Source organism: Trichomonas vaginalis, chromosome III, assembly GCF_026262505.1.
Source record: "Trichomonas vaginalis G3 chromosome III, whole genome shotgun sequence".
Taxonomy (NCBI): Eukaryota; Parabasalia; order Trichomonadida; family Trichomonadidae; genus Trichomonas; species Trichomonas vaginalis.
In genome coordinates, this window is record NC_067205.1 from 9,863,052 (window position 1) to 9,877,004 (window position 13,953).

General features: G+C 35.7%; 4 protein-coding genes across 4 annotated transcripts, besides 3 other annotated features; all 4 read left to right on the top strand.

Annotated features, from left to right (window-relative positions):
* Positions 1-3,754: part of a mobile genetic element that runs on past the window's edge.
* A 2,708-nt stretch (positions 3,755-6,462) lies between these two features.
* Positions 6,463-7,536, top strand: TVAGG3_0673930 (uncharacterized protein; the record flags this gene model as incomplete). Its single annotated transcript, XM_001285009.2, has 1 exon — positions 6,463-7,536. The coding sequence occupies one exon, from the start codon at positions 6,463-6,465 to the stop codon at positions 7,534-7,536; it is 1,074 nt and encodes a 357-aa protein (XP_001285010.2).
* A 702-nt stretch (positions 7,537-8,238) lies between these two features.
* Positions 8,239-9,938: a mobile genetic element.
* A 487-nt stretch (positions 9,939-10,425) lies between these two features.
* TVAGG3_0673950 (phage tail repeat-like family) lies at positions 10,426-11,049 on the top strand (the record flags this gene model as incomplete). Its single annotated transcript, XM_051242503.1, has 1 exon — positions 10,426-11,049. One exon carries the CDS (start codon positions 10,426-10,428, stop codon positions 11,047-11,049), a length of 624 nt encoding a protein of 207 aa, XP_051089090.1.
* Positions 11,050-11,188: 139 nt separating this feature from the next.
* Positions 11,189-11,551, top strand: TVAGG3_0673960 (uncharacterized protein; the record flags this gene model as incomplete). The annotated part of the gene is made up of 1 exon (XM_051242504.1): positions 11,189-11,551. One exon carries the CDS (start codon positions 11,189-11,191, stop codon positions 11,549-11,551), a length of 363 nt encoding a protein of 120 aa, XP_051089091.1.
* An 18-nt stretch (positions 11,552-11,569) lies between these two features.
* Positions 11,570-11,802, top strand: TVAGG3_0673970 (serine threonine-protein phosphatase family; the record flags this gene model as incomplete). Its single annotated transcript, XM_051242505.1, has 1 exon — positions 11,570-11,802. A coding segment is annotated over one exon (233 nt), but the record flags the coding sequence as incomplete, so codon positions are not given.
* A 1,382-nt stretch (positions 11,803-13,184) lies between these two features.
* Positions 13,185-13,953: part of a mobile genetic element that runs on past the window's edge.

Genomic DNA, 13,953 nt, shown 5'->3' on the forward strand with positions numbered 1-13,953 from the left:
AAGTCTTCTGGTGTCAAAAGAGCAAAACAGGCTTTAGTCGTCATTGTGTTTAAGGTTAGTTTACAATATCGTCCTTGAGGACTTTGTAAGTTTGTTGTTATAGAATTATATGACTCAGGGTTTTTAGTCGTAATAGTATAAACCATTATGTCTTCTGCCATTTACTTAGCAAATAAATTTTAATGAAATGTTGTGGTCGTCAAATATTTTTATAACGTCTGGGAAACTATATTTTAAGTTCAACGTTTCACCTCCTTTCATAACGTATATCTTGTCAATGACATTATATGAAACACCACAGCAACTAATGTCGGGTTCTATTTCTTTGATGTTTATATCGTCTGCCTCTGTCAAAAGTTTCAATAGTTCTTTCAAAACTTCATGAGGTGCAATGACATATGAGTTCACTTTTACAGGGTTGTGTTCGACCAAGTTTAACATTATACTAAAGCTTGACAAATCTTCTCCTGAGTTTTGAAGTTTGTCTTTAAGTTGTTGGTAGTCGTTTCGAATATCTGCAACAGAACTTAAGTCTCTGCTAACTTCAGGATATGTTGGTTGTTCTTTTACAGGAACAATTGTTATACCATCTTCGTCTTCGTATGGTTTCCCCACTTCAACATCTCTTCTTTGACATTGACAACAACACTTTGACTGTTTGTTTGAGTTGGTGAATTTAACTTCACATCTGCCACCGCCATTAAACCTTTTGAAACACTTACGCTTCTATTTTTCGGAAATGACATTTTACTTAGAATAAAAAGATGGACGTATTCGAGTATCTCTTCGAATTGAAGCAGAACAAAGTTTACACACACAAACAATACAAATACATTGACAGAATAGTTCTTTATACAAACAATGGAAAATGTTATAGAATAGCAGTCTTTGCTGAACCAAAATATTTTCATAAAGCAAAGAAAGTTGGTATAACTGAAATGGTGAAAGTTCTTGAAGCAGACAAAAATATAACAACAAAACTACAGATATTTCTAAAGGTAAGTTTATAATACAATTTATGTCAAAACTGGCGTACTGTCAATATTTGACGGAGAGAAGTCAGTTCAAGAACAACTTACTGACCTGCTGCCAAAATCTGCTCGATGGAAGCTGTCGTTATGCCAATCTGAGGAGCCCCAGCAGGTTTCATCGAACGAATCTTCAAAAGAGCATCTTCCGTGAAAAGTGCTATTGGTTTTGTAAACTTCTTTGCTTTCAATTCATCTGGACCGTCTCTGTCACCAGTATATTGTATTTGTACAGTACCAACAGTTGAAATACCACCCATAAAGTCTTCTGAGTCAGCAAATGGAATGCCAAGCCAAAAGTTTGAACGGTCTCCATTTGTATATTGAGTTTTTTGACCTCCTGTATGAGTCCATACTTTCACATATGGCATAATAGAACTTTGCATTTCAGGGTTAATGGTTGTTGTGAAGTTGTTGTTAAAGTTCATAGCATCTAATGTCAAGTTGTATGACCTCATATCCTCAACTGTAGAATATTCTTCTCTTGGATAATATTTGCCATCTATGTTTATATGATATTTAATACCGGGGTTGTAGAAACAAGAATAGTCATTTATAGTTCGTCTGAACAGTACAAACATAGTATCTGCATGTTTCATTGCAGTTGTTAAAGCAATATCTGTTCTTGCACCTGGGTCAGCACTTTGGTTTCCAACTTCACCTGCAAAGTCTTTGACAGATATTTGGTGTATAGGGAACATAAGTGGAACTGCATATATTTGGCAGCTAAAGCATTTGAAATATCTGGGTCCAACATATAGACTGCAAGTCTGCTTTTCTATTCTCTTGCATTCAAATTTTTCGCATGTAACTAACTGGGTCCAAGCAGTTCCAGCAGCATTGAAATAATACTTTACTTCAGTGTTGAGGTTTGAGAAACCAAAGTCTAAGTCAACTTTGTCTTTGCAAAATTCGGCGAATGACGTTTGATTTGCTCCCTTTACGTCTGTAAGAGTGAATGGGTCCTTGCGTTGGTGCAATGACTAAGTTATTTTTGCTTGGAGTAAGTTCAATAGAAATTTTTTCCTGCCCAGTTTGGCAAGTATCTTAAAAACCTGAAGATGAGGAAAGATGAAAAGGAACTCTAAGTTTCAGTTTTACTTTAGTGACAGCATTTCATCTGAACCAGAAAGGTTAACATAAACTCCTGGAAGTTAGGGTCAAGTCTCTTATTTTCTCAATAGTTGCATACTGGTCTGTTTGTTCTCTAGCTTGTGGTTGTACTGAGTTTCTTAAAGCGAACCATTCATAGTTTGCCCATGTTACTGTTTGAACTAAGTCAGAGTTAGAATATATCTTATATCCCATGAAAACTTCTGGAGCATATTGGTATCCGACATAGAAAAATTCATTGCAACTTTCTTGTCAGAAAACTTGGCAGAAGGTTTTATTTCAATGTCTTGTTCCACGTATAAGAATGAGTTTGTCAATAGAAATAATATGAAACCTGTCGCAAGCAATATCTACTGTTGTTGAAGAACCTTCTCCAAACTCACCTACGTTTCCATAAGAAACAGCAGTTGTATATTCGTAAGTTCCAGGAACTATTTCTGACCTTCTAATGGCATTGTCCGCATTCGTTATACCATTCGGAAACATTTCCATTCATGGCATCCAAAACTGTTGGCGTTATATTCTGAGCGGCGTACATTTCATATGGGTAAAAATATAGAATAGTTGGATTTATGTGTCATAATAGAACCACGTGGACCAAGCTTTTACTTTCTTCCTGACTGAGTTTTTAACTCTTCTTTTTCCTTCATTGCCACTACTTTCACTAGATGAAGTTACTTCTTCACTACTTTCACTTTGTTCTACTCTTCTCTTCTTCTTTGGTGTCGCTTTGGTAACTTGCCCTCTGCTTCAAGTTGTTGCATCTTGCCTCATGTTCACCTAGTATGTTGTAAATTTCCCATGTCCTTTTTGCCTTTGGGCTCTGGTCGCCCATCTCAGGTAACCTATATCCTAGAAAGATTTTGTCATAGTTTGTATTTGAGTCTTCGCGTATTGTTTGCATGATCTTTCCTGAGTTTCGGTTCAAGCTCTTCAAACAGAGCTTGTCCATATGGAATAAGCTCGTTTCCAAATATATGTTTTTGTAGCCATTCTGGTTTTCTTTCCATGTTACCAATAATATCTTTTGTGAATGGGAAAGCTTTTACCCAACGTTTCAGTCTTGCGTCATTTATTTCTGTAGTTGGTTTTATTTTGTCAAGGAACATGTTTTTCAATACTAACATTTCATTTGGTACTGTCCATTTGAGTTTTCTTAAATATTCATCCCTTCTCGTTCATTGTCTGCAAAGTAAGTTTTTATGACATTTTGTAAACTTTCGTTTGCAAGGTCATGTACAATAGGTTCTCTTCCTTCTGTCTCCCTAACTTTCTTTCTAAACTCTTCACCAAATATACCATCTCTATGGTTCTGTGTAGTTCTTTGAGATAAATGTTCTAGAACGTCAGGTGTTATATTTCCATCAGCCATGTTCATTTCATACTGGTCCAAAATATCTGCATCTTTTCATATCTTTCAATGGCATTAAAGCCGCGCTGAAAATACCAGCTATATCTGGTTCACCATTGACTTCCATTGCGTCTACAACTTCTTGGAATTGTGGTTGTAAGTTTATGAACCACCTATCCGGGTTAGCTTTATGACCCCATCTCATTGTAGTTCCATAGTCTGCAGAAACAAAAGTAGGTTTGTTTCCATCTTGGTTAGGTTCTGAATGAACTTTAAACAATGTTTCATTTCTATATGTTTTGTTGAAATTTAACCTTTTATTTTCACCGAGTTCATCCAAAGATTGAACGTTATATGCTCGTAAGTAAAAAGGTTGTTGTATTTGTGTACATTTTCTTTCAGTACTTCCATTCTATGCTGAATATTTTCATCTGATGTTGGAGTCTTTTGTATGTCGGCAAACATTTTTCGATATTCTTCTACTATGTCAGCCGAATTTTTTTTAGACTCTTGAAAGATTCCATATTCTCATACTCTTGTTGAGGGTCAAGATTTTCGGCTGTTCCAAATCTTCATCTAGTTCTGTGAAGTTAGTTTCCAAAGGAGGGACTTGTTCGTTTCCTTCAGGCTCTTCTAGCTGTTGTTGCTGAACTATTTCTTCCATGTCTGGTTGTATCTGAACTTCTTCCTGTGGAGTTTCTTGTACCTCATCTGCTGGCATTTCATATATTCCGAGACCGTTTTCAACAATTCCCTATTACGTCATCCGCATTCATAAGCCTTTGTTCTTTCGTTCCGTCTCTATTTTTTACGCGTTTCATGAAGATAGTTGAATTCATTTAGCTCTGACACCAAATATCTCGGAGTAAATTCGTTCATGTCATTTGGATGATATGCTATTAAATCATATCCCTTAGCGAGCTTGTATTTTCCAGGTTTGAATTATATCCCATTTTGGTGCTGAGCCAATAAAGCTAAATAGGTTCGGGTCAGTATTTCCTTCCTTGAACTTTCTAATAGCTTCTTTATATCTGTCACTAAAGTCAATAGTATCTGGGTAACCATAGTCTTCTTAAGCATTTTTAAGAAATCTTGGTTTCCTTGTTCTCTACTTCTTTTATGTCCTTGCTCTGTTTGTGGTTGTTATTGTGCAGGGTTTTGAACTGTTGGTTGCTGTGCTGGTTGTTGGTTGTTGTGCTGGTTGTTGTTGTTGTGTGATTTTGAACTGTTGGTTGTTGTGTTGGTTTTGCATGCTGTGTCTGTGTCCATGTGACGATGTAAATGTTTTAGGTAGTCCTGGTGCAGGTGCTTCTCTTGGAGGGTTTGGTGGTATATAAGTTCCAGCTGGCACATATGTTCCATCTGCAGCATAATGTCCTACCTGACTTTTCGTTTTTAAGAAAGCATTTACTAGGTCTGTTTTGGTCTGTTGTAACTCTTTTTCTTGACTTTCCACAACAGTTGCTCTAACGGCGTCATAGGCACTTTGAACTGCCTGTCTCGTTGCTGCATCTGTTATTTTGTCATATTTTGTGCTACTTCTTTTAACTCTTTGTCGAAACCTTCAGACTTCAGTTTCTTTCCAGATGAGAAGTCGTTCACTTGTTTCACCTTACTATGAAGAGCTTCGAAGGCGTTCTTAAAGTCAGCATTTGTTAAAGCTTCATTTGAACTGTCTTCATCCGCTTGTATTTTTGTCCTTATTGACCCTATAGTGGGCTGCTTTAGCGTTGGCTTGGGCATCTAACCAGTCATTGTTAGCTTTTATATATTCTGCGCTTTCATTGCCTTTTGCATGCTGCGTCGTTATTTTTACTTTCTTGTGCTAAGTTTTCATACTGTACGGTTTGGTTTTGCAACTGTAAAAGTTTTTCTGCCTTTACATTTGCTTCAACTTCTTTTTTATACTCATCGCTATCCATATATGTCTTCAGGGCTTTTTGTTTTATCTCTTCATCTTTCAGTACTTTATATTGAGTAGTATGGTTTTTTCAAATTTATACATCTTGTTCCATTTTTGCTACTTCTGCTGCTTTTTCTGACACTTTTTTCGCATATTCCTCTGTACTTAGTTCTTTCAGTTGTTCTTCTTTCTTCTTTTTCTCTACGTTTAACTCATTGAGTTTCTTTGTGTGTCTGTCATATTCTAGTTTCTTTTCGTTTTCACTTATTTGCTTTTGTATGTCTATGTTTGACTTTTTGACATCTGATATTTGATTTTTGAGTGAACTCAAATTCATTTGACTTTGAGGGTTATAGCTGTTCCGTCTGCAGCTCCACCATAGCCTGCCATTTTCGCTAAAAGTGCCGCTCTTAAACCTCCACTCTGTGCACCAAAACTCGGTTTAAAGCATAGGGTTGCTTGACATTTGTTGCAACATAGTGGGGTCATTCATTATTTGTTGTTGCAACTGTTGTTGTGGTGTCAGTTTTACTATTGGATGTTTCAATGCTCTCTTCCTCTTACGTATATTCTTACGTAGCTTACGTGGCATTTTAAGTGAAGTTAAAAAGCGGTTTTTGACAGATGTTTATATGACACTATTTGTTCAGCACAAAAAACTACTCGGTCAAAGTGTTGTCAGTTTTGTAAAATAACCGTCCTATCTTGTTTTAAAAGGGGAAAAAGGCTTCTCAAAGTATACTTCCTTGGAACGCCTGTAACTTTTCCTGTAGCGACGATAGACCCTTGCTTGTCCGGACAAAGTTATACTATTTTGAGTGCTCTACAAAAAAAGTCAACGGCGACGACTCTCAAAAACCGTTGTGTAAAAAGTTTTACCGTTGGACAAAAAAGTATATATAGAAAACAAAAAACGTTTATAGTTCATTCAATATTTGAGATGGAACGGTTTGCCAACGGAGACTTTTCAATAAAATAAAAAAATAGAGGGGGTTACCGTTGACGAAAACAGTTTTTATTCAAACTTTTCTATGAGTAGTCCGAAAAAAACAGTTTATTTTTTCATAATGGCATTCGCTAGCGTGTTCGCTCCAAATTCACCTGAAGAAATTGCTTGCAAACTTTCAGCACCCACAGGTTTAGAGCCTCAATATCAAACTGCAGCATCTACACATTCTCCAAGCAGAACAGACAATTCAAATTCAAATTTGTCCTGCAATTCGCTCAATCCAAAGCCACTTTCACTACCAAAAACAATACCAAACGAGCTCCGTATTACAAAGAACCACAGCAACGCTGAACTACGCAAAATACTACTCAGATTGTCTGAAGAATACTTCAATTCAAAGCCAGAAGAAAGAGTTGCTGCAACTTTTAACAAAGAATATTGTGAACAACTCAACAAAGTTCTTGCAGACTTTACCAAACTACAAAAAGAAACACCTGACCCATTCGAATTAGGTGACACAATTGTCAACTATTTTCCAACAATAACAAAGATAATGGTTGACAGAACTATATGTCAGCTTATTGAAAGTCTTCCACCCAAAGCTGCAAAAAAAGTCGAACAGTTTTGGGTCGAATTCAAATTAAAGAGTTACGGATATCAGGATGACGAAGAAGAACGTGAGTACGGACAAGAAACAGCAAAATGGCAATGTCTTAGCTCACTCAACCCCAAGTTCAAACCATTATTTTACTCAGACAACAACACAATTCAAGTACGCAAAATTGCTATTCATTTCGTTAACCAAGCAGAAGACATTGAAGAAGGAGACTCTATCTCAGTTTATGTTTGCTACTGCAAGTTTTTCAAGGACGAATTTGGAGGACCAATTCTCATGCATGTCTTCAAGCCACGTCAGCAACTCTACGTTGAAACTGAAATAACACTCATGCATGGAATGTATCTCAAGTTTGAAAGCCAATTGGAAAACACATACAACATTTGGCTTTCATACATTCAGTTCGATACACCAGATGACTTTGATGTTGAAGAAGAAGACTCTACTCAAGAAGATGAACCACAAGACTCACCTGATGATGACGAATTTGTACCCGAAGAAGAAGAATGTCATTCAAGAACACCATCAGAAGACGACCAACAAATGGCAGATGCAATGGACAGTCAAGTTCCATGAAACTAAACATCTAATTTTACCTCAATTTCAACTTTTTTTAAACATCTTCGGGGCTAGAGGGCACGAAGTGCCTGGAAGCCCCACACACCTTCCTGAATATTCTTCGAACTATTAAAAAAAAAAAAAAAAAAGGTAGTGGGACCTCCAGGCACTTCGTGCCCTCTAGCCCTGAAGATGTTTAGTATAAAATGAAGTTTAGTATAAATGAAGTTTTTTGGGTATTGGGGGCTTCCCGGGCGCGTTGCGCCCTCTAGCCCATAAAAATTTTTGGTAGAGCACTCAAAATAGTATAACTTTGTCCGGACAAGTAAGGGTCTATCGTCGCTACAGGAAAAGTTACGGGCGTTCCAAGGAAGTATACTTTGAGAGACTCTTTAGAAACTTTAGACGTTTTACATAACCATCCATGCTTTTACTTTACATCCGATAAAAGTGGTTTGGAAACCGTTATGAGATGGTTAGAGGACATACATGACTATGAGTTTAGATATGACAAGATAGAATATGAGAGAGGTCCTATAAACCGGAGAAAGTGTCATATAAACATCTGTCAAAAACCGCTTTTTAACTTCACTTAAAATGCCACGTAAGCTACGTAAGAATATACGTAAGAGGAAGAGAGCATTGAAACATCCAATAGTAAAACTGACACCACAACAACAGTTGCAACAACAAATAATGAATGACCCCACTATGTTGCAAGAAACAATAAGAATTACCGAAAAAGTGACAAAACATCAAAAACAGGGAGGGGGTCTCAATTTTTATTACTTATATTATTTTACAATATTTATATAAATACTCTTTATAATATATTTTACTATAAAATTATACCTCAAATTCAAATATTTAAAATATTATTTACATAATTATCTCAAAATTATATTTTTATATATTATTTTTCATATGTATAAATCATATAATCTATATCTATGCAAATCTCATCTAAATTTTTTTGAAACAAACCGCTACCATTTTATAATGGTCCATCTTAAATTCATCATAAATTCTGGTACATGTTAGTACCAGAGTCTTCAAATCTCAAACACTCTGGTACCAACATGTACCAGACGCGAGTTTCCAATGCCCTCGTACGATTTTCTATTAAGATCTTCTTGAATGAGAAGGTCTTCATAGAAACTCGTACGAGGGCTTCTCTTTTAAATACTCTGGTACCTGCTGGTATCGGAGTCGACTTTACAGCCCTTTCCCCAATTTTGAAGCTGGGGAAAGTTTTCAAGCAATGAAAGGGAAGCTCTCGCTATGAGGTGAAAATCTAGAATTTTTACCTCATAGCGAGTAATCTTTTGTTAATTGCTTGAAAACTTTCTTCAAATTATCAAAATTTCGAGGAACGTTTCCTTGCTTCAAAGTAGAGATGGAGCCCTTTGAGCCACTGCATATAGGTCAGTGACTCAAAATACTCCATCTCTACTAGAAATCGCCAAAATTTGGGTCGCAATCTTTGAAATGCGACGCAAGTTTGGGCAATTTCGCGAGGGACTTGCTCCATTTGGTGCATAGATTCACACTCTATGCACCAGATGGAATAATTCTTTCGCTGACAGCGGGAAACTTTGTCTGAATAGTTTAACATTCAGACAAAGTTTCCCGCTGTCAGAGAGGGAATGGAAGGGTAAGAGGTATATATTCATAATGTATACCTCTTACTCTTCCATTCCCTCAAGAAAGTTCAAAAACTTGGGTGCAATCAGAACTGATTGCACCCAAGTTTTTGAACTTTATATAAGGAATTGTTGGCTATGATGTACTGATCATGAATCAGTACATCATAGCCAACAATTCCTTCGCAAACAGTGGGAAACTTTGTCTGAATAGTTTAACATTCAGACAAAGTTTCCCGCTGTCAGGGAGGGAATTAGAGGGTGGGAGATATATAGATAGACTATAAATCTCTCACCCTTTAATTCCCTCAAGAAAGTTCAAAAACTTGGGTGCAATCAGAACTGATTGCACCCAAGTTTTTGAATTTTGTATAAGGAATTGTTGGCTATGATGTGGATAGCCGCTGCCAGACCAAATGAATTAACCGTTGTGAATAACGTTTCTGAATCTTTATTTAAAAAGATAAAATATCACGATTTTGGCTGCGTTAAAAACCAAAGAATTGATGTTTTTGTCAAAAATCTTTTAGAAGAAGTTGCACCCAATTACTTTTATCGTATTAAAAACGATTTACTTCAAACAGGTTTTATTCCTTCAATTAGAATTCGCGAGCCTCGATTGACAGATTATAAAACAAAATTGAAAAGAGAAGTTCAATCACGTTTATACCAAGTATTAAATTTTGTTCAGAATCAAGAAGCCAATTTGAATCCATTAAGATTTTTATTGGAAAATGCTGAAGAAAAACTTTCTCAAATAAATGAAAAAAAAAAAAAAAAAAAAAAAAAAAAGGTAGTGGGGCTTCCAGGCACTTCGTGCCTTCTAGCCCTGAAGATGTTTAGTATAAATGAAGTTCTTATATACGGGTCTTCCAGGAGCTTTTCACAAATTATATATGTTTTCATGTTTTGTCAAGACTTCTTCGTAAAATCAGACAAAAATATAATTTAGGGTAGAAGGTTAGATCTAACCTCTTTTCTACCCTCTTGAATTTTCATGATTTCTTCGTAAATGGTTTGTCACTTTTCTGTCACTTTTCAGGAAAAAAACATTTTTATTAAATATAAAATGAATTTTACAAAACCACCGTTACCCTTCTTTGGAAATAAGAGTAGATGTAAAGATATTCTATTGAGAGAACTTAAGAAACTACCGAATGGTCTAACATTTGTAGACTTGTTCGGTGGAAGTTTCTATATATCTCATTTGTGCCATACAATATTTCCTGACTCAAAGATTATATGCAATGACTTCGACAACTATATGAACCGTCTCAAACATATACCAGACACAAACAAAATATTGAAAGAGTTAAAAGAAAAGATACCTATAGGTAAGATGGAACGTATACCATTAGATAAGAAAAATACTGTCAGAGAGGTTTTGAAAAAGGCAGAGTATATTGACTGGGATAGTATATCTGCTAGACTATTATATAGTGGTGCTATAAGAGTTCATGACATTGAAACACTTATGTCAAAAGTTTTATATCTTAACTATACAAATGTTTTCAAAGAGAACATAGAAAAATATATTGAGGGTATAGAGTTTGTGAGATGTCATTGGACAGAGTTGTATGAAAAATATAAAGACAAGGAAAATGTTTTCTTTATAGTGGACCCGCCGTTCTATAACACATGGGATTTTCAATACCAAGTAGACTGGACTTTGAGAGACTCTTTAGAAACTTTAGACGTTTTACATAACCATCCATGCTTTTACTTTACATCCGATAAAAGTGGTTTGGAAAGTGTCATGAGATGGTTAGAGGACATACATGACTATGAGTTTAGATACGATAAGATAGAATATGAGAGAGGTCCTATAAACTGGAGAAAGTGTCATAACAAAGAAATTTTACTAGTAAGTAAATGTGGTTTGAAATAGGACTACTTGTTTTAGGTTTTTTCCATTGTGTCATTTACTTATTTGACGTGGCAGAAAGATATAGAGAATATGAAGATGAACCAATGCCTGCAAATGTTCAGCATATGTACTCGTAAGAGATATTTTTATCTAATATTAAATGGACGCACAGAACTTAGCGAATGCACAGCAACCTGGACAACCAAACCCAGAGAATATTCCAAATGAAGTTAGAATACAAACTGCAATGGCAAACTATGGTCAAGTGCCAACAGATGTACAAATGCAAACTGCCATGTCAAATGACGCTGCGTTAGGTTTGCCACCATGGTATGCAAATATGAGATGGAAAGAGTTTTATACAAACCCTGAAGTGGGATATAAACAACTTTATGCAGATGACGCGAACACAGGAGTTGACCCAGAATATGTTTTCTACCAGAGGAGAAACAGAATGTATGAGCTCCAGTTAAAGAATGCTATGGAACTCAACAGGAAACGTAAGAGACTAGGCGGACATTAGATTTTTACATATAGTAAAATGGGTTTCTTTGGAAGAATAGGAAACTTCTTTCGAAATGTTGGAAGAGGTATATGGAATGGAATAAAAACCGTCGGAAGAGGAATTTGGAACGGAGTCAAAAATATTGGCAAAAGAGTAGGTCAGTTCGTTGGTATTATACCTAAAGACCCTGAACCAGAAGAACAAGCTCCTGTTATACAACAGCCTGAACCTGCACCACAGTCTAGTTGGCAACCAAATCCAACACCTCAACCGTATTAAAAAATTATATTTTTACCGTTCGATAGTAGTTGTATATGAAACTAAGTTCTAAGTAAAACGCGTGGTATAATGGAATTATTCTCTTTCTTCCATCTGTAGTAAACCATACTTGAAAGTCTGAAATACTTCCACTTGGTGGTTCGTATAGCTTTGTAGGTTTTCGTAAAAGTCATTTGCCAAGCATAAAAAGAGTTTTGTGCACCAGAAAATGAAGCATGAACTATAATAGCATCTGAGTCGAAAACATTTTCATATGTTCCATTAGGGTTTTCGACTTCATAAAAGTTCGGGTGTACTGGATATTCTGCAGGCTGATTTAACATCCTCAAAAATCTATACCATGCCAAGTTGTTATATTTTGTAGAAATATAAACGTCTTCTCCAAGGTCTTCTATTCTATTGATTTTAACAGTTGCATTTTTCCTGTCATATATAATATCGAGATGGTACTCTCCTTCGTCAATGTTGTACTGTTTTGCATATTCGAGATAGATATCGTTTATTTTTTCTTGAAAAGCTTGAAGAGTTGTTTCTAAGTTTACAAGCAAACTAACTTGTAAAAGTTTTCCCTGTTCAAATTTCTCATACGTACGTTTTTCTTTGTTATAGTATCGAACTTCAAAAGCGACCGTAAATGGGAAACCATGTATGGCTTCTGAAATGAACTTCATTCTACGAAAGCCAATAGCTTTTGTGACGGATGGGTCTCTTAACCATCTTAACGGGTTAGTCAAAACGATAGCCTTCATGCTTACGGTCTCTGTCTCAAAACTTTTGACCGACATTCGTAAAAAGTTCATCTAATGGTTTAGTTGTAGCAACTCTTGAATTTTCTTTTTCTATTGAAAGCATATTTTATCTAGAATAAAAATGTCAAATGAAACAGCGTCTATGAGAGAAATACAACACAACCGACAACTCATTATACAAGCTCTAAATAAGAACACAACAAACTTTTCAAACTATTCTAAGATATCTGAGTCATTGAAAGAAGGAAACTTAAAACTGACGATAAACCCAATGACAGATGAGTTTCTGTTTCAAGACAAAGAACCATATTGTATAAATCCAACAAAAGGAACTTTAAACGAGAAACCTATAAAAGAACTTCTTTTGAAAGCAGATGTTGACAACAAAGCTGACAAAGAGTATGTCATTGAAAAAGTTCAAGAAGAACATGACAGAGCAGATGCAACATATGCAACGAAAGAACATACTCATCCTGAACTAGCAGACAAAACATATGTTGACAATAAAATGTCAAGTGAAGTGACAAGAGCTGACAAAGAATATTCTAAAAAGACTCATATACATACCATTGCAAAATATTACAAACTTACAAGAAACCTTAAACAGGAAAAGTGACGTTGGACATACACATACCATTGCAAATATTACAAACTTACAAGAAACCTTAAACAGTAAAAGTGCCGTTGGACATACACATACCATTGCAAATATTACAAACTTACAAGAAACCTTAAACAGGAAAAGTGACGTTGGACATACACATACATCTTCTGAAATAACAGACTTAAACGTTAGCCTTGAAAAGAAGGCAGATAAGAACCATACACACGATTTCTTCGCAACTGTTGGTATAGAAAATATTGAAGGAACGTTGAAAAACTGGTGGGGATGTATTAAATTGGAAACCTCCTAACTTTCCACAAGTTTAACATCGGATGAAGACATAACAACGATGAAATACACTAGATGTAGAAATGTCTATGTCATGGAGGATGAAAACAAAGTTAAATTCACTGCTCAAGATTTATATGATAAAAAAGCTGACAAAACATATGTTAACGATGAGTTAGATAAAAAAGCTGACAAAACATATGTTAACGATGAGTTAGATAAAAAGGCTGACAAAACAGAGCTTCAAACGTTAAAGACAGAAATACTTCAAACAGTATATCCTATAGGTTCTATTTACACGTCAATGAACTCTACCAGACCAAAGTAGTACTTGGTTTTGGAACTTGGACTCAAATAGTCGACAGGTTTTTGTATTGTGCAAACTCTTCAAAGAAACAGGCGGAAGTAAAACGATTTCAGTGCAAATTTACCTGCGCACAGTCACTACATAAATTTAAGTACATCTGAAGCAGGTTTGCATAGTCATAGATTTTGGATTG